A 21137-nucleotide genomic window follows, 5' to 3' on the forward strand; every position below is an offset into this window, starting at 1 on the left:
GACTCTACTGAGAGGCAGGAAACAGCACCCGCTAGCAGGAAAATAGAAAAAGTGACTTAGTAGCAAAAACAAGGAATAATATCAATAGAGGTGGAAATAAACAACCTTTTAACAATTGGCACTTAAAAAAAAAATAGAATGTTTTTATTGTCATAAAAATGGTCACTTAATGAGTATAATGAAAGAGTCAAGCAGACTTTTAAACAAAAGAAAAAAAGTGAGATCTACAACGTAGGAGAGCCTGAAGCAACAGATTCAGGTATTTATTCATTGTATAACTTGAAGGTTGGAAGAACTGAACCAATCTATGCAACAGTGAAAGTGAATGGTAGACCTGTTCGAATGGAAGTGGACTTCCACTACAGTAATTGGGGAACATGCCTTCAAATATCTGAATAATAGGGAACATCAATTAAATTTGGAAGAAACAACTGCCCAATTAAAAACATACACAGGTGAACACATCCAAGTCAAAGGCATAAGTAGTGTAACTGTTGATTATGGGAGCCAATCGGTAAAGCTACCCTTGATGGTAGTAGCAGGCGAGGGGCCAAGCCTCCTAGGGCGCAACTGGTTAAAGGAGATCAAGCTGGAATGGGTTGAAATTTTCCAGTTGAGAGCAAGTGGGTTACCAGGGCTACTACCCTGTAAGTACGCCACAGTCTTCAGGGACGAACTTGGGAAGATCCAAGGGCTGCAGGCAAAAATTCATGTGGATCCAGAGGCCACCCCTCGATTCATGAAGGCCAGGCCAGCACCTTATGCATTGAGAGAAAAAGTCAACACCAAATTGGGCAGAATGGAAAAGCTAGACATTATACAACCTGTGCAGTTCTCAGAATGGGCAGCGCCCATAGTCCCTGTCCTTAAACCCGACTAGAGCATTCAAATTTGTGGAGACTACAATTGATGGTTAATAAAGTAGCTAAGCTAGACAGACACCCCCTACCAAAAATCAAAGACCTGTATACCAAGCTGGTAGGTGGAACCACCTACACGAAGCTTGATATGAGTTATGCTTATCAACAATTATTGATATCTAACAGTTAGATAATGCCTCCCGGGAATTTGTCACAATTAATACCCAAGGGTTATACCAGAACACTTGATTGCCTTTCAGTGTCTTCTCAGCTTGCGCCATCTTCCACAGAACAATGCAAAGTTTACTGCAGGGACTGCCCCAGGTTGTTTTCTACTTAGATAATGTTTTGGTGACAGGATTCACTGAAAAAGAGCACATGGCAAACTTAAAAGTCTTAAAACGTTTCTTGCAAGCTGGAGTGCATTTAAAAAAAAAGTGCACGTTCCAAGCAAGGGAGGTTATCTATTTGGGTTACCAGGTAGATTCAAAGGGCCTCCAGCTGGTTGAGGAGAAAGTGAGAGCCATAAGAGAGGCCCTGCGCCAAAGAACACCTCAGAACTCAAATCATTCCTAGGAATGATCAATTATTATGGGCAGCTCTTACCAAATGTGTCTACAGATCTAGCACCCCTACATTGTCTACTCAAAAAGAACCAACTTTGTCTTGGGAGACACCCCAGAAAGAAGCTTTCAAGAAGGTCAAACAGTTGTTGCACTCGTCCAACCTATTCGTACATTATGACCAGAAGAAAGAATTAGTGTTGACCTGTGATGCGTCCCCATAAAAAGTGAGAGCAGTGTTCTCCCATCGATGGACGATGGCACGGAACAGCCAATGGGTTACATATCAAGAATGCTCACCAAAGCGGAAAAGGGTTACTCGCAGATAGAAAAAGGCAGCCTGTAGATCATCTTTGGTGTTAAGAAATTACACCAGTCCGTACATGGCTGCCATTTTACTATTGTTTCAGACTACCATTGCTAGGATTGTTCAGCGAAGACAGGTCTATACCACCCAAAGCCTCAGCAAGAATACAATGATGGGCTTTAATCCTGGCAGCATACGAGTATACTTTCATACATAGGCCTGGTAGTCAAATTGCAAATGCCGATGCACTTAGTCGTTTACCTCTACAAGAAAAGGATGTGGAAGTCCCAGTTCCACAAGAACTTATTTTGTTGTTACATTTCTTAGGTTCATCTCCAGTATGCAGTTGACAGATCAGAGACTGGACAAGTAGGGACCCAGTCCTATCATGAGTACGAGAATGAGTACTTCATGGTTGATCACAAAAGCCTGTATCTGATTAAATGAAACCCAACTTCAACAGAAGGCATGAAATAACCATCCAGGATGGTATCTTTTTGTGGGGAGCCTGAGTGATAGTACCTCCAAAGAGTAGAGAGCCATTGCTAATTGAACTACACAGCGCACATCCAGGAATATCCCGAATGAAGACCATAGCATACAACTACCTATCGTGGCCTGGGATGGATGGTGAAATAGAGAGTTTAGTGAAGAATTGTGTGCAATGTCAGCAACTGCAAAAGTTACCTTCAACAGCTCCATTACACCCTTGGGAATGGCCAGGAAGACCATTGGTGCGGTTACATATGGACTATGTTGGACCTTTCATGGGAACAATGTTTCTGCTCATTGTTGTTGCCCACTCAAAATGGATGGACATATATGAGGTGATATCACCAATGTCTTCTGCTACAATTGAGAAGTTACGTCAAAGTTTTGCAATTACCGGACTACCAGAAGTAGTCGTTCCTGATAACGGCACGGCATTTACGAGTGCTGAGTTTCAGCAGTTTATCAGCCCCAAAAGTATCATTCACGTAAAAACTTCATCGTACCCCCTCCCTCAAGTGGACTGGCCAAAAGGGTGGTTCAAACATTCAAGGCTGGCATGAAGAAATTAACGAGAGGTTCCTTAGCTAGCACACACCACCACCTTTTACACATGTGTTGCACCTGCAGAATTATTGATGAAACGTCGTCTCAGGATGAAATTGAGCTTAATGATGCCAAATTTAGGGGGGAAGGTGGAAAGGAGTCAGGGAAGTCAGAAAATGAGACACGACTGGCATAGTCGCGAGAGGAAATTTACTGTAGGAGAAACGGGTATAGATGAAGAGTTTTGGAGAAGGACCAAAGTGGTTACCGGGTGAAATAAGTGCAGCGACTGGACCTCTATTTTATCACATGGAGGTGGAAGGCCGAGTCATAGTGGATCATCTAAGGAAGAGAGGAACAATACATCAAGAGATGATTTCACCAGTGTTCGCAACCGGGTCAGCCTTTCCTGTTGACAGAACTCAACCCAGTTCAGGCACATCTGTTGTTCCTTCAAGAGTGGAGGATACAGATCTGCAGGAAACGACCAAAGCACCTGATGTTCAGACAACTCCGGAAAAGGAGGTTCCTGACAAGGCATCTGAAGTTGTTTAACTGAGACGCACTACACACAAAAGGAAACCCCCAGAAAGACTGAATTTGTAAATTACTTATCAGTGTAAATATTTTGCTATTTTGAGAGGATTGTAAATGTAAATATAAAATGTATTTCTGAGTAAAGGGGGTGGGATGTGGTAATCTGATGTGTAATACACCTTTAAGAAGGATATTGTAATGGAAGATCACATGATCTTAGTATTCAATAGCAGAGTAGTGAGGGCTACCTCTGTAGTTAGTAGTCTGTAGTCAGTAGCAGCTGCAGTGTAGAGATAGAGTTTGAAGTGTTAGCACATGTTTAGTTGCTGCTGAGTACCTTTGTAAATAAACACCGAGTTTCTACCTATGAAGTGTGCTACTCAACTCTATCATTATTACCAAAGCCACCACCCCTTACAGCAAGCTGGCGAACAGGATCCCACAAACTGGTGACTAGGATACAACATTAGGAAACTGGACTGGGGAGGGAGTCAGCTGAGACTATAGGAAAGGAACCCGAAAAAGTGCTTGTTAGCTCAAGATTCAGGTTCCCTATCACTCAGAGCACATTATAGCAGTATTAATGTGGAAAGGCTTTGAAGAGTCAGGACATGAGGTACTTGCTGAGAAATAGCCAGCCTTTGGCTTACTCATGTAGTAATTATAGTAATCATGTGGCTGGTCCAATTAAGTTTCTAGTCGATGGTGATCCCCAGGATGTTAATGGTGGGGGATTCAGGGATGGTAATATCTTTGAATGTCAAGGAGAGGCGGTTAGGCTCTCTTGGTGGAATTCCCTTGGTTTTTGGACACTTATCCCGTACATTCAGGCCATCACTGAGACGTTAACACAGCTGGTATGTTTCGACTTATCCTAGCTAGGAAAGATGCTACAATTGTAACTTATAATAACTTTACATACACAGGATTGCATTTTTGTTTTGTTCCACTGCTGTCTGGACTCTGGATTCAGCCTATGATATGTATTAGGGAGATTTCGGAGCATGAGAAGCCTATGGACGTGGCATGTGAAAGAGGCGTCAAGTTTATTTATCATTGCTTGAGAGTAAGCTTCACCACCTTTACCTAGGTAATGAAATATTGTACTACTGCAGATCTGTAGCAGGACACTCCATCTCAGGGGTATAGTGACCAGCATATAGATATATTATCTGATTTAGAGGGGAATGCAATCAGAGGCCTGGGAAGCACCAGTTAATGGAAAAAGAGTCAGAGGGTGAGACGTAAACTATAGCATCGATAGAGCGATTTGACAAAAAGAATTAGACAGTTGCAATTGTAGCTTGTTGAAGCATAGGAGGGGAATTAGGAAAAGAGAACATTAGGGGGTAAAACAGAAGTAACAGATATACTAAGTAACAGATGATTGTGTGATAGCAAGACATAAAAATCAACACCACCATATGACAATATATTTACTATATGTTTATAATGTTATAGTGTTTATCTCAATAATCTAAGCAGAAAATTATTTATTGTATCCCAAGCGCAATCATCCATTGTGATGCTGTGCCATAGGAATTGAGATGGCCTCTGATTTAATCCCTGGTTTAGAGGACACAGTTTAAGAATATAAAACGGAGGTGAGGAGAATGTTTTTCTCTCAGAGGGTCGTTAGTGTGTGGAATTCTCTTCCCCAGAAAGCAGTGGAATCTGGGTCATTGAATTTATTCAGGACTGAATTAGATAGATTTTTGATGGTCAAGGAAGCCAAGGGTTATGGGGGGGCAGACAGGAAGGTGGAGTTGAGACCACAACCAGATCAGCCATGATCCTATCAAATGGCAGGGCAGATTCAAAGGGCTGAATGGCTACTCCTGCTCTGAAGTTCTATGTTCCTAGTCTGTGCTGAGTTAACCAAGCTCAGCCAAGGCAGCAGTGAGCATACAAGTGGATTGTGAGAGCTGGAGAAGTCGGGGGAAATAATGTTCCCTGTAGTTGAATAACCAATCTCGACGCACACATTAAGAAGGCTCATTTGGGTGAAGTTCTGCAAGGCTTCTGGCATCAGTGGAACTGTACCTACCAAGAATCTGTACTTTGAGCAAAGAAGGCAAGAAAAGATTGTGGGAGGTGTAGGTCAAAGGAGAAAATAATTTGCCATTTTGATTGAAATTCAGGGCTAAACATAATCCTTAATTTGTAACAGTTTTCATATGCCCACAGTTGAAAATTGGAGCTGAACTGTATATGACTAAGGGAAATTTTCAGCTGAACAAAATGGTGTGCAACATATTTTTGCTATCAAAATCCTAATCTTCACTTCCTATTTCTACTTAATTGAAATGAAACAGAACAGATATTATAAAGTCAAAGCATAGAAGAAAACGCACTTCAAATTAAAATTAAATTCATTTGGTAGAAGCTGGGATCTTGCTCCTTCTGTGCAGTTTTAATCTTTCGTATTTTCCTTCCTAATTTTTGCGTTCCCTTATCAGAAACATTGGCTTACCTTCCTTATTCAGATGCCAACATACTTGTTGCCCATTTGTTGTATTAAATAGGTGACAACTGGAGCTAAACTTAGCAATAAGAAGTAAATAACAACTTTTGAGTGGGAGAGAAATTAGGAGATAGAGATAAAGGAACAAGGTAAAGAAGGTGCATTTATAACGATTTTTTGGAGTTCACTGCCAAACAATTGTGTCCTCACTTGTAGGACATGTTTTTCAGTGCATGCTTGGAGCGAGTGGGGAGGCCAGGGGGAGAAGGCAGGGTCACCACTGGCTTAGCTTTTAAATTCCCAATCGTGTCACTGTTTTGAGCGTGATGCATATGGCTGCATGGCATTGGAGGACATTGTAGTAACTGCACTGCTCTAGCTAAATCTGGACTTTGATCCTCACAATCCTTCTACCTTAGCTCAATTCCTGTTATCAAGTGCTCAATCTTTACTCTCTCTTAAGTCCTTTGAGTTTCCCAAAGGTCCATCAGTTTTTAACTGCAGGATTCTTTTAAATATCGTTTTGTCTCTTTCCCATCCAGGGCAGAGGCCTTTTGGGCAGGAAAGCCTGCAGCATGAGACTATAGCCAAGAAGAGCAAATAGGGCTAGTTTGGGATAGGCGGGGGCCATGCTCAATGGGGGCTCGGGGTGAACAGACAGATTACAGGATTCAGTTTACTGGGTAGCTTGTTGGGCTGGAGGAAGGACTCCTACTCCTGTCCACCCACAAGCGATGGCATAACCCTTATGATTCAGCACTCCTTGCCTGCTTTCACCTGCCAGATTTCCTGAGGCCTGGGAAAACCAGCTGGCATGAGTTACAAATAGAATGACTGTTACAATGAAACCTTGTTACAATACTTAAATGACCAACGCATTTCCCACTAGCTGACTGCTTCCTTTTTCCTCATGCCATTAAAATCTGAAGTTAGCAGGTTGGTTCCTGTTTCAGATTTTTTGAACCCCAACCTTTGATCAAACCAGAACTACAAACTGTTAAGATTCAGTCCTTCCAGCCTGCAGCTGAAAAAGGCATAAATTTAAGGTTTTCAGCAATTTGCATCTGCAATCCTCCTAGTCTGGTCTTAAATAATCTGCAAGTTTACTTGAATGTTGCCGACTGGCATGTGGGGCTCATGTGCTAGGAGCCAGTGGCCTCTACCACTCCATTAGACCTTATTTATAACAGTTAGTTTCAATTTGGCTCATTTGTGGCCCAGTGATGTTCAAACTGCTTTCATGCCAATTGGGATGGTTCTGAGAGAAAATTAGTGCAAAAATGTCGGTCTCCTGAACGCCAAGCTCATTAAAGCCATGAGGGATGCAAGATGCCCCCAGATAGCTGCTACACACTGTTTTGAATCTAGTGGAATGTAAATCCACCTGAATTAGTTAAACATTGCCTTGTGACTTTGTTAGGTGATTTAGAATAAAAAAAATACCTCCTGTATTGGGATATCTTTTCTTGGTTTTTCTTGATTGCTGGTCTTGTAAAGAGGTTCCCCTTTTCCCTCCTGTTTCAAAAGTTCAGAAACCTCCAAAAATTCTTTCTCAGCCTCAGCAACATTTGGGTCAAGCTTCAGTAGTATATTGAGGTCTTCAATACTAGATGTGTAGCACTGGAAAATAAAAAAATATTTTACAGAACAGAAATCTGTGTTAAAGGGTATTGTAATGAACTATAAATGTACTTTAAATTGATACTCACCACAGGAATCTCAAACTGCTTTTACACTGGTGTTATTTTAATTCATATTCCAGGAAACCTGTGCCCATGAGCCAACTCCCTGCATATACATGTGGCAGAATTATGTTTAAGGCCCTGATGTTAACTCCCTCTGCTTGGTGGAAACTGAAGTGATGGCAGTCATTTAGCCCCCTCTGATCCTGCTGACTCCCAATGTTAAGCAAGTAGGCAGGTTACCTGGAGGAAAGCAGTGAGGGTCATGATCAATGTTCCCTTTAGGCTGCACAGTAACTCTAAAGTTCCTGCGCATGCCGAGCACATGTGGGCGCTGGAGGTTGTCCATGCTTTCTCGCTGCCTTGCCACTTTTCCAGTGGCAGGAAGGGTGGCAGATAGCCTGCTCATCCAGAGCCCAACTGAGTCACTTAAGTGGTCAATTAAGGGACTTTTCCCATGTCTGCTGGCACTTTACCACAGTGGAGTTTGGTTGGGGTGGGGTGGGGGAGGTGGGAAGACCAGTTTAAGTGAAAAATAATTTTTAAAATTATAACTATACAATTTCTGCTACATGCATCACTGATCTCTTATATTTATACATACTCCAACCATATCACTACTGTCGGGATGTCTGCAGACAACTTTCAGCATGTTTTGCACTCTTTGGTGTTCCATAGTGTTTTCACTGAACACCCTCTACTGGTCTAAAGTCCTTTCTACAATCTTATATATCCTTTCTGCTTGGACTGCGGTCTCAGTCTAGTTCAGGTACAGCTCCTTCCTGTTCCAGTATCGGTGCTAATGTCTCATGAAATTGGACCCGTCCTTCCCACACCAGTCCTTACATTTACTTTCCTGATCCATTTACCCTTATGCCAATTAGCAATTGGACCAGGTAGTAATCTAGAGATTATCACCCTCAACTTCTGGATCTACACACCATTCAATATTTAATATTAATATAATTATACAAAGCCAAGGTTAGTTTACCATTTCACTGAGATTCATGTAGATAATCCCTCCTATTAAAATAAAATGATTAATACCTGTTTGATGCTTAACAATTGCAATTGACATTTCTACAGTATTTATCCTTTCTAAAATGCGTAAAAGACAGTGGACTCAGATCAGAGGGGAAAAAAAGTGTGGAAAAATGTAGGGAGCCAATGGAGCTTGGGAAAAAGAGTGGATGATGTGAATTAAGAACTTTAAGTGGGTGGAATGTCACTGGGAGCCTTCTGATTGTAATTTATGAAGAGTGGCTAGGAGAACATTAGGAAAGTCGCACTAAAGTGACAAAAGAATTCAGCAGCAGTGGCAGATGTGAAGATGGAAGCAAACAATCTTGATGATAGAATAGATGTAAGGAAGGAAGCTCTGGGAAGTGACTTCAGAAGTATCAAGGTCAAATGTGATGAATTTGGGGAGTGCCCACATGCGGGTGAGGGATCAATATATAGGGTGAAGGGCAATGCGGCAAGCATGGGAAGAAAGTTGTTGAAGGCTGAGTTTAACTGGAGTCACTGGGAACTATAAGTTGATTGGTACAGAGGTCGAAGTCACATTGGACATACATGAACTGCAATCAAATTATTGACAGGTGACACTTGCAACTAAAGCTGAGCATAGATGGAAGTAGGTTTTGACCATTTTACAGTTTCTAATTGTAGCTATGTTTAGAAAACCTAACAGTTCAGAGTACTGACATTTGGAAATGAGATGCTGTATAGTTGCAACTTTCGCGGTCTGGCCATTGAGAACATGGTTCTAATCAGTGGTGCCCCATTAATTAACATGCAATCAAAATAATTTAAATTCACCACTACATTGCCAAATAAGGGCCACTATTATATGTTGGATGGCATTTCCCAAGTCTATGCAGCCCCAATGTGCCTGGTCTAAATGTAGCACATTAGGAATCAATGTACCAATAATGTTCCCCGCTCATTTAAGCCTCAGATACTATCCTAACTAGGCCTGCTTCTTATAAAGTGGCTGGAGCACCTGATTTGTTGCTCAATGCCCATTAACAAGTGGAAGTCCCAATTCAATTCACTCCCCCCACCCAGGTAACCTCAAAAGGCTATTTTATCTCCTGTACTGTGTTTCATGTCCTTGTCCCTTCAGAAAAGATTTTTATCCTTCAGACACTAGCAGTGTGTTACATGCTACTGGTCTCCAAAATTCTGCTGCCCAAAACGAACATGGTCCATTCACAGCATATCATGTGCATGGAGAATTTTTTTATTATAGTGACCTGACCTTGAATTAAGGAGTGAGGTCAGCTCATTACAGCACAGTGGTTGCCAACAGTCCTGGTACAGAATAGTTAGATTCCCATATCTAACCAAAGATCTCCAAATACCAGCACAGTTATTATGCTACTAATGGATAAAATTCTAGCGTTCATTTGATGTGACTAATCCATTGCCTTACTTTTAATCCTCTGTAAGCCAGGGCTCTTCGGTAAAATGCTTTTATATTACTGGGCTCCAGCTGCAAAGCTGAGTTACAGTCCTCTTCTGCCTCCTTATATTGATTAAGTTTCAGATAACACAGTGCTCTGAGAAAAACATAAAGCAAACTAGTGCAATTTTTCTTTAATAATACACATTCGTGACATATCTTGAGAATTTTTCAGATCCATTCAGTTAATCTGAAAATCCCAAATACTTGGTGAGAAAAGCTCTAAATATACATGTATACATGCAAGCACCTTCATAATGAAATTACAACGCCTGTGATTTAGTTATTTTTGAATCAATGAAACCTACCAATTTAGTCTGAGATTACAGTTATTTACATTTCAACAGATGGGGCTGCATTATACACAGGGCAGGCTCCCTACACCCCCGTGTAAACGTGGGTGCTTGCCCACCTTCGGTTGGCCGACTCACTCCGCTTTAATTTTTCAGCTGATGGGCCTTCAATTATTATGAGGTGAGACTTCTTCCCCTCTCCAAGAGGAAGTCCTGTCTCATAGGCTTGCAGTACAGGCAGCACAACCAGGAATGATAGCCACTGCTTGTGCTGCAGCTAGGCCAAAGAGGTGCCTTTCAGTGATGGATCCTGACTTCCTGCTTAAAACTGGCAGGCCATGGCATGCGGGTTGGTGGGGGGGGAAGGGGGCATGCTGGGTCGGGCAGGGTGGAGGTGGGGAGGGAAAACTGTGGGGGAGGGAGGGTTCCAATTCGCACTGGGGACCTGGAAAGGGGGTAACCCATTGCACCCTCTTCACTGGCCAGCAGCCCGCAGATGCAAATCTGCTGAGATGCACTTGGACGCAGGCTTCTCCCGCCACACACTAAATCTGAGTGGTGGCAGAATGAGGCCATTAAGTTGTGACCCCCACAATCCTTCATGAATGAGCTCTGTTTAGCTTGGCTGTGCTGTTGTAACGAGGCCTCTAGGCACATCACAAAGCAAAAGAGGGTAAAACTGGACACATGACATCAGCATAACTATCTATTAGGCCTACAAGCCCAAATGTCTGGGTCCTCCCCTTGCCCCTCAATTGGTGATAGTGCCTTCAGCCATCTGAGTCCAATGCTGTGAAATTCCCTCCTTCATTCCATTGTCTCTTCTCCTCCCCCCTGTCCTTTAAGGCATTCCTTAAAATCTGCCTCTTTCATCAAGTTTTTGTTCACACCTTCAAATATTTCCTTCTTTGGCTTGGCACCCATTTTTGATTATGTCTTTGTGAAACACTTTGGGATGACTTTCTGTATTAAAAGGTGCTGAAGTATATAAATTCAAGCTGTTGTTGTAAGATAAAAACAGAAAATGCTGGAAAAACTCAGCAGGTCTGGCAGCATCTGTGGAGAGAGAAACAGTCAACATTTCAGGCACATGTGACTCTTCTTCAGAGCTGAAGAAAGATAGAAATGTGATGGATTTTATACTGTAGAGGAGGTGGAGCAAAATAGAAGGTCAGGGAGGGGGGGGAGCTCAGGAGAGATTTGACAAAGATGTCATGGACACAAGACAAACGGAGTGTTAATGATGGTGTTAAAGACTAAGGAAAGTGCTAATAATGGCCTAACGGTCAGATGGCAGAATGTGTTAATAGTGGAACAAGGGTCAGTGCTCTATGAAAGCAAAACATAAGAACAAGGCTGGCCCTGTGGGGGGAGGAGTTTGGGGGTTGTAAGGTTGCAGGACATTCTGGGGAGGGAAGGTAAACAGCCAGTGGTCGTGGTACACATTGGTACCAACGACATAAGTAAACTAAGGGATGAGGACCTGCAAGCTCAGTACAGGAAGTTAGGAGATAAATTAAAATGCAGGACCTCAAATGTAGTTGTCTCAGGATTACTCCCAGTTCCACGTGCTAGCGAGAGCAGGAATAAGAGGATAGACCAAATGAAGGCGTGGCTGGAGAGATGGTGTAGCCGAGAGGGACTCAGATTCTTGAGGCACTGGGACTGGTTCTGGGGAAGGTGGGACCTGTACAAACCGGACAGGCTACAACCAGGCAGAGCTGGGACCAGTGTCCTTGTGGGGGCTTTTGCTAGTTCTGTTGGGGAGTATTTAAACTAGTGTGGCAGGGGGATGGGATCCCAGGAGTAGGATCAGATAGGTCAGATTCAGATCAGAAAAATGGAGGTAGAACATTAGCTAGGGACGTTGTGATAGACATTGAGTTACAGGATAAGCAAAGTTTTAAAAGTAAAAACAAAAAGCTAAAAGCTACTGCGGATGCTGGAAATCCAAAACAAAATAAAAACAGAATTACCTGGAAAAACTCAGCAAGTCTGGCAGCATCGGCGGAGAAGAAATCAGTCAACGTTTCGAGCCCTCATGGCCCTTCAGCAGAACTGAAGCATAGTTTCAACAAGGGAGAAATATAAATTGGTTTAAGGTGGGTGGGGGGGAAGAGACACATTGAGGGTGTGGTGTGAGCAGATAATCAAAAGATGTCAGAGACAAAAGGGTCAAAGAGGTGTTGAAGGTGGCGGTCTTTGTCTGAGAAAAGTGCTAATTAAGAATGCAAGACAGGATATTCAAAGTACAGCTCTAGTGGGGGTGGGGTGGAAAGACTAAAGGTTTTAGTTTTAGATTTAAAAATAATGGAAATAGGTGGGGAAAGAAGAATCTATATAAATTATTGAAAAAAAAGGCGGGTGGGGGGGGAAAAAGAAACGGGGTGGGGATGGGGGGAGGGGGGTTTAAGATCTAAAGTTGTTGAATTCAATATTCAGCCCAGAAGGCTGTAAAGTGCCTAGTCGGAAGATGAGGTGCTGTTCCTCCAGTTTGCGTTGGGCTTCACTGGAACAATGCAGCAAGCCAAGGACAGACATGTGGGCAAGAGAACAGGGTGGAGTGTTAAAATGGCAAGCGACAGGGAGGTTTGGGTCTTTTTTGCGGACAGACCGCAGGTGTTCCGCAAAACGGTCGCCCAGTTTGCGTTTGGTCTCTCCAATGTAGAGGAGACCGCATTGGGAGCAACGAATGCAGTAGACTAAGTTAGGGGAAATGCAAGTGAAATGCTGCTTCACTTGAAAGGAGTGTTTGGGCCCTTGGACGGTGAGGAGAGAGGAAGTGAAGGGGCAGGTGTTGCATCTTCTGCGTGGGCATGGGGAGGTGCCATAAGTGGGGGTTGAGGAGTAGGGGGTGATGGAGGAGTGGACCAGGGTGTCCCGGAGGGAACGATCCCTACGGAATGCCGTCAAGGGGGGTGAAGGGAAGATGTGTTTGGTGGTGGCATCATGCTGGAGTTGGCGGAAATGGCGGAGGATGATCCTTTGAATGCGGAGGCTGGTGGGGTGATAAGTGAGGACAAGGGGGACCCTATCATGTTTCTGGGAAGGAGGAGAAGGCGTGAGGGAGGATGCGCGGGATATGGGCCGGACACGGTTGAGGGCCCTGTCAACGACCGTGGATGGAAAACCTCGGTTAAGGAAGAAGGAGGACATGTCAGAGGAGCTGTTTTTGAAGGTAGCGTCATCAGAACAGATGCGACGGAGGCGAAGGAACTGAGAGAATGGGATGGAGTCTTTACAAGCAGACACTTGTTCTCACACTGAACAATTTCTCCTTTAACTCCTCTCACTTCCTCCAAATAAAAGGTGTGGCTATGGGTACCCGCATGGGCCCCAGCTATGCCTGTCTCTTTATGGGGTATGTGGAACATTCCTTGTTCCAGTCCTACTCCGGCCCCCTCCCACAACTCTTTCTCCGGTACATCGATGATTACTTCGGTGCTGCTTCATGCTCTCGTCGGGACCTGGAAAAATTTATTAATTTTGCTTCCAATCTCCACCCCTCCATCATCTTCACATGGTCCATCTCTGACACTTCTCTTCCCTTCCTTGACCTCTCTGTCTCAATTTCTGATGATAGACTGTCCACCAATATCCATTACAAGCCTACCGACTCCCACAGCTACCTCGACTACAGCTCCTCACACCCCGCTTCCTGTAAAGACTCCATCCCATTCTCTCAGTTCCTTCGCCTCCGTCGCATCTGTTCTGATGACGCTACCTTCAAAAACAGCTCCTCTGACATGTCCTCCTTCTTCCTTAACCGAGGTTTTCCATCCACGGTCGTTGACAGGGCCCTCAACCGTGTCCGGCCCATATCCCGCGCATCCTCCCTCACGCCTTCTCCTCCTTCCCAGAAACATGATAGGGTCCCCCTTGTCCTCACTTATCACCCCACCAGCCTCCGCATTCAAAGGATCATCCTCCGCCATTTCCGCCAACTCCAGCATGATGCCACCACCAAACACATCTTCCCTTCACCCCCCTTGACGGCATTCCGTAGGGATCGTTCCCTCCGGGACACCCTGGTCCACTCCTCCATCACCCCCTACTCCTCAACCCCCACTTATGGCACCTCCCCATGCCCACGCAGAAGATGCAACACCTGCCCCTTCACTTCCTCTCTCCTCACCGTCCAAGGGCCCAAACACTCCTTTCAAGTGAAGCAGCATTTCACTTGCATTTCCCCTAACTTAGTCTACTGCATTCGTTGCTCCCAATGCGGTCTCCTCTACATTGGAGAGACCAAACGCAAACTGGGCGACCGTTTTGCGGAACACCTGCGGTCTGTCCGCAAAAAAGACCCAAACCTCCCTGTCGCTTGCCATTTTAACACTCCACCCTGTTCTCTTGCCCACATGTCTGTCCTTGGCTTGCTGCATTGTTCCAGTGAAGCCCAACGCAAACTGGAGGAACAGCACCTCATCTTCCGACTAGGCACTTTACAGCCTTCTGGGCTGAATATTGAATTCAACAACTTTAGATCTTAAACCCCCCTCCCCCCATCCCCACCCCGTTTCTTTTTCCCCCCCCACCCGCCTTTTTTTTCAATAATTTATATAGATTCTTCTTTCCCCACCTATTTCCATTATTTTTAAATCTAAAACTAAAACCTTTAGTCTTTCCACCCCACCCCCACTAGAGCTGTACTTTGAATATCCTGTCTTGCATTCTTAATTAGCACTTTTCTCAGACAAAGACCGCCACCTTCAACACCTCTTTGACCCTTTTGTCTCTGACATCTTTTGATTATCTGCTCACACCACACCCTCAATGTGTCTCTTCCCCCCCACCCACCTTAAACCAATTTATATTTCTCCCTTGTTGAAACTATGCTTCAGTTCTGCTGAAGGGCCATGAGGGCTCGAAACGTTGACTGATTTCTTCTCCGCCGATGCTGCCAGACTTGCTGAGTTTTTCCAAAGTTTTAAAAGTGTCCAGCAAGGGAAATTGACAGGGTTAAAGTGTTTATACTTCAATGCAAGGAGTATTACAAACAAGGTAGATGAGTTAAGGGCACAGGTAGACACATGGCAGCAGGATGTCATTGCTATAACGGAGGCCTGGCTAAAGGAGGGACAAAACTGGCAGCTTAAAATCCCTGGTTATAGAGTCTTCAGACACGATAGAGGAGGAGATAAAAAAAGGAGGGGGTGTAGCACTAATGGTTAAAGAATCAATTCCAGTTGTGAGAAGGGATGATATACTAAATGGGTCGACAAATGAGGCTTTATGGATTGAGCTTAGAAATAAAAAAGGGGCAGTCACACTACTGGGAGTATACTACAGACCCCCAAATAGTGAAAGGGAGATAGAAGAACAAATATGTAAGCAAATTTCTGCTCGTAAGAACAAGAGGGCAATAATAGTGGGAGACTTCAACTATCCTAATATCAACTGGGATTCAAACAATATAAGGGGCACTGAGGGAGAAAAATTCATGCAGTGTGTTCAGGAAAATTTTTTCAACCAATTAGTGACAAACCCAACGAGAGGAGATGCAATTCTAGACCTAGTCTTGGGGAACAAAGAAGGGCAAGTGGGCGAAGTGACAGTTGGCGACCATATCGGGGACAGTGATCACAATTCAGTTAGATTTAGCATTACCATGGAAAAGGACAGAGATAAGGCAGGAGTAAAAGTCTTGAACTGGGGGAAGGCAAATTTTGCAGAAATGAGAAGGGGCTTGGCTGAGGTGGACTGGACAGCACTGCTGGAGGATAAAACAGTGGAAAACCAGTGGGAAGCACTAAAATGCAAGATCCTAATCGTACAAAGTAGACATGTCTCCTACAAAAATAAGAGTGGTACTGCCAAATCTAGACCTCCCTGGTTGTCTAGAGGAATACAGGGGAGGATCAAACAGAAAAAGAAAGCATACGATTGGCACAAAGAACTAAGCACTGCAGATAGCCTAGATGAATATAGGAAGCGCAAGGACGAAATAAAAAAGGAAATAAGGAAATCAAAGAGAGGGCATGAAAAAAGATTAGCAAGTAAAGTTAAAGATAACCCAAAGATGTTTTACCAATACATTAATGCTAAAAGGTTAGTTAAAGAAAAAGTGGGACCTATCAGAGATGAAGATGGAAACTTGTGTGTAGATGCAGAGGCTGTGGGAAGGGTTTTGAATGAATATTTTGTCTCTGTGTTTACAAAGGAAAGGGAGGATGTAGATATAGTAGTCCAGGAGGAACACTGCGAGATATTGGACAGGACAGTCATAAAGAGAGAGGAAGTACTCGAAGGGTTGAAATCCTTGAAAGTTGTTAAGTCACCAGGGCCAGATGGATTGTTTCTGAGGTATAGAATATAAAAGTAAGGATATAATGTTGGAATTGTATAAAACACTGGTGAGGCCACAACTGGAGTATTGTGTGCAGTTCTGGTCACCACATTACAGGAAGGACGTAATAGCTCTGGAGAGAGTGCAGAGGAGGTTTACAAGAATGTTGTCAGGGTTAGAAAAGTGTAGCTACGAGGAGATATTGGATAGGTTGAGGTTATTTTCCTTAGAACAAAGAAGGCTGAGAGGTGACTTGATTGAGGTGTACAAAATTATGAGGGGAATAGATAGAGTGGACAGGATAAAATTGTTTCCCTTGGTGGAGAATTCTAGAACAAGGGGACATAGATTCAAGATAAGAGGCAGAAGGTGTAAGGGGGACATGAGGAAGAATTTTTTTACGCAGAGGGTAGTGGGTGTCTGGAATTCGCTGCCCAAGTTGGTGGTTGAGACAGAAACTCTAAACTCTTTTAAAAAGTACCTGGATCTGCACCTTAAGTGCTGTAAGCTGCAGGGCTAAGGGCCGGGTGCAGGAAAATGGGATTAGAAAGGGCACCTGGGTGTCCTCGGGCTGGCATGGACAAGATGGGCCAAATGGCTTCCTTCTGTGCTGTAACTTTTCTATGATTCTATGGTTTAGTATCGACTAAATGCTCCAAAGATTTTGCATCATATTCTTACCCAACTGCAGCATATAAATGTTGACAAGGTGGGTGAGGATTGGGGTCTCATTGTTTTGAAGCACCAAAGTGCAGTGCCATGGAGTGTACCACCACAGGCTCAATCCTTCTACACTGCTAGGTTCCTGATCTTATCTGTGCTGAACATCACTGAATGGAGACTAGTGCATCCTCAGGGAGGGAGGTGAAAATGAATGTTGGAAGAGTCACTGCTGGCTGCTGTAGCATACTGCCTCGTTGAACAGCACTACAAGAGGCCTTGAGCACGACACCTACTTTACCTAAGGATCCTTGAAAGTGCTTTTTCAATATGACAAAAACGGTTTGTGCTACAACTAGTGATTGCTGTTTCCAGAGTTTATAGAAATATAACTTGGGAATATATGTGCATAAAGGATTGTTGTGAAGACTCATCCATTTATTGGGGATGCCTTGGAAGTTCTGCTGCAGGAGGCACAGCAAACGAGCACGATTCTCATTGTAGAAGAGGGGGACCTTCTTGTGAAAACAAAGTTGCAAACTACATGGATGAACATTGCACAGACCTTGAATGTAGCTGGACCTCAGAGCAAATAAGGAAAATGTTCCCTGCTATCAGAAAGAGTACCAACATAAATGCACCCAACTTTTTAACATGATTACACTTAGGGCATAAAACTCATGGCGCAATTCACAGATAGAGATGGGAATCCAATAGCATCTTATCAGGGTTTTATGCCCAGTCCACTTGATGCCTCCTTTCCATAATGAAAGTGGTAAAGATGATATCCTTTGCAAACACAACACTTGTCACATGCTTAATTTGGCAGATGGTCCCTGGGGCAGCTTGGAAGGATTAGGTGGCATTAATATTTAGTACTGTTGTTTGTTCACAGCTTCTAGAAGGGTCATTCCTATTTTCAAAATTGCATGGCGGAGGTGTACATGGCATGCCTTATCTGACAACCCATGTAGGAGTGTCTGTAAATGCAGATCCTGGGGTACACTATGCCTCAGGTGTAATCTATTAGCCTTTTGGTGTCCTTATGAAATCATCTTCCTCGTCTGAAGGGCTACAGGAACCCCAAAGTGAACTATGCTCTGAGAGTTTGGTTTGTTGCAATTTCAATTGTAAGCAACAATCTTGGATGAAAACATTGTAAAATAAAAAGTGAAATGCAAAATGATCTCTTCAAACACAACAGAAATTAATGCAAGGGGAAAAATCCAACAAAGCATCAATACTTTCCTTAAAAAAAAGTCTGTCAACTTAACCAACATAAACTTAACTTTTACAAATTCAATTTCAACTGTCCAGGCCAAGGGCTTAAGTCACTTCATGCGTATTTTATGTGGGTGAGGTAAGTATTCAGTGCGAAACTTGCCAAAGGAATGCGAAGTTTGGCACAGGGACAATTAATGTAACTTTTGAGACTATAATTGAAAGCTGGTTTGTTTTGACAATGCAAAAATGGTCCACATGCCCACAGGCCTGATTTTAAGACCTACATTCACCCCTGTGAGTATTGTAAGGAGAGCTTTGCAATTTCAGAACTTACCTTTTTGATTTACTTACACTATGTTGACACAAGTAAGAACCATACAGCAACTAAACTAATCATTAATGATAAACATATGGTGGTTCTTGTCAAAATGTGAGGAAGAACTGACTTGAGTGAGAGGGATTAAGTTATAGGAGGGACACAGCTGTTACTCACTTCAAGCTCTATATATATCATTGTGCCTAAAGTATACTTGGGACTGAATAGGAGTTTAAAAAGTTCAAATAGTCAAGGTATGTTTTGTTTTCATGCCACTCCTGTGAATCAGCTACGAGAGCTTATTCCTTGTAACTAAGGAGTAAACAGATCACACTCAAACAAATCCTTTCCATATACTATGAAATTATAGTTATAAATAGAATCTGAGGCTATATTTCTTACCTGTTTGTGTAAATTGTACATTCATTGGATTTCAGTTTTAAGCATTCACTGTACTTTGCAATGGCTTCTTTGTACTGGGCCTTTTTCACCAAACTGTTTCCTTCCTGTTTCAAGGAAATAAAATTCTCTTCTACATTTTTACCTGAAAGAATTGCATACAAAACATAAACTTTTAAAATAAATCTTCAATAAAAAATTATCTGAGAGTTTCAAGCGCTATGCTGCATGCGACTGTTCTTTAGAAAGCAATCAGAATGTTTATTACATAGGAATATTATATAAAAAGATTTGCTGCACAAAAGGCAGCCATTTGGTCCATCATGTACAGCATGTGCCTACCAAAAAAGCGTTATCTGCCTAATCCCACCTTCTAATTCTTGGTCCATAGCCCTGTAGTTTATGTCACCAAGTAATTTTTTAAATGCAATGAGGGTTCCTGCTTCTACCACCCTTTCAGACCGAGTTCCAGACATCCATACCCTCCTGGGTGAAAAGAATTACTCAATTCCCCTCTAATTCGTCTACCAATTACTTTAAATCTATGTTCCCTGGTTATTGATCTCTCTACTAACAGAAATAGGTCCTTCCTATCCACTCTATCAAGGTCCCTCGTAACTGTACACTCATCAATTAAATCTCCCCTCAGTGCCCTCTATTCCAAAGAAAACAACCCAAGGCTTTCTAATCTTTCCTCATAGCTAAAATTCTCAATTTCTGGCAACATCCTTTTAAATCTCCTCTATCATCTCTAGTGCGATCACACCCTTGTTGTAATGTGGTGATCAGAACTACGAACAGTACACTAGCTGCAGTCTAACTAGTATTCTATACAGTTCTGGCATAACCTCCCTGCTCTTATACTCTATGCCTTGGTCAATAAAGAAAAGTATCCCTTTTTGACTACTTCATCTACCCATCCTCCTCATTTCAGGGATCTGTGAACAGGCACTCCAAGGTCACTCTATCCCTTTAGACTTCTCAGATTCCTACCATTTATTGTCCATTTTCTTGCCTTGTTTGTCCTCCCCAAATGCATTACCCAACAATTCTCCAGATGAATTCTATTTACTATTTCACTGCCAACCTGATATCCACTGATATCTTCCTGCAGTATACAGCTTTTTTCGTATCAACCACATGACCATTTTCCTATCGTCTGAAAACTTCTTAATGATATCCCCTACATTTAAGCCAAATCATTGGTATATAACATGAACAGCAATGGACCCAGTATGGAGGCCTACAGAACCTCATTGGAAACAGCCTTCCAGCCACAAAAATACCCTTCAACCATTACTCATTGCTTCCTGCCACTAAACCAATTTAGCATCCAACTTGCCACTTTCCCTTGGATCCCATGAGATTTCTTTATTCTTTCATGAGATTTGGGCATGTCTGGCAAGGCCAGAATTGTTGTCCATCCCTAATTCCCCTTAAACTGAGGTGCTTGCTAGACCATTTCAGAGGCAGTTAAGAGTCAACCTGGAATCACATGTCCAGGTAAGGATGGCAAATTTCTTTCCCTAAAGGACAATAGTGAACCAGATGAGTTTTTACAACAATCAGTGATAGCTGTCATGGTTGTCATTACTCAGACTTGCTTTTTTATAGTCCAGATTTATTAATTGAATTTAAATTCCACCAGCTGCCATAGTGGGATTTGAACCCACATCCCCAGAGCATTAGCCTGGGCCTCTAGATTGCTAGTCTAGTGACATTACTACTAGGCCACTATATCCCCCAAATCTCTCAAATTTTAATTTTTTGAGTGGTCGTGTATGTGGGACCTTGTCAAACACCTTGCTGATATCCATGCTGACTACATTAAATGCACTAGCCTCATTACTCTCCTCATTACCTTCTCAAGAATTTCAATCAAGTTAGCTAGACATGGCCTTCCCTTCATAGTGGCTATCCTTGATAAATCCTTGCCTTCCGAAATGACCTTTTATACTGCCTCAGAATTTTTTTCTATAATTTGCCCACCACCGAGATTAAACTGAATACTCTATAATTACTTGGATTATCCCTTTCTGTT

At 42.9% G+C, this 21137-nt stretch overlaps 1 protein-coding gene across 5 annotated transcripts in view; it reads right to left on the reverse strand.

Annotated features, from left to right (window-relative positions):
- Positions 1-21137, reverse strand: part of LOC144679535 (sperm-associated antigen 1-like) — a 503898-nt gene that overhangs the window by 389254 nt on the left and 93507 nt on the right. For all 5 annotated transcript variants that reach the window (XR_013576361.1, XR_013576360.1, XR_013576363.1 and 2 more), the window contains exons 15-17: positions 19100-19241; positions 9886-10012; positions 7210-7386 (exon numbers count right to left, since the gene is read on the reverse strand). Coding sequence is in view for 1 of the 5 variants with exons in the window: in XM_078540025.1 (XP_078396151.1) it covers positions 7210-7386; positions 9886-10012; positions 19100-19241 (446 nt within the window). In the remaining 4 variants the exon portion in view is untranslated. The remainder of the gene's footprint in view (positions 1-7209; positions 7387-9885; positions 10013-19099; positions 19242-21137) is intronic.

Source organism: Cetorhinus maximus, chromosome 4 (genome assembly GCF_964194155.1).
Source record: "Cetorhinus maximus chromosome 4, sCetMax3.hap1.1, whole genome shotgun sequence".
In the NCBI taxonomy this organism is placed as follows: Eukaryota; Metazoa; Chordata; class Chondrichthyes; order Lamniformes; family Cetorhinidae; genus Cetorhinus; species Cetorhinus maximus.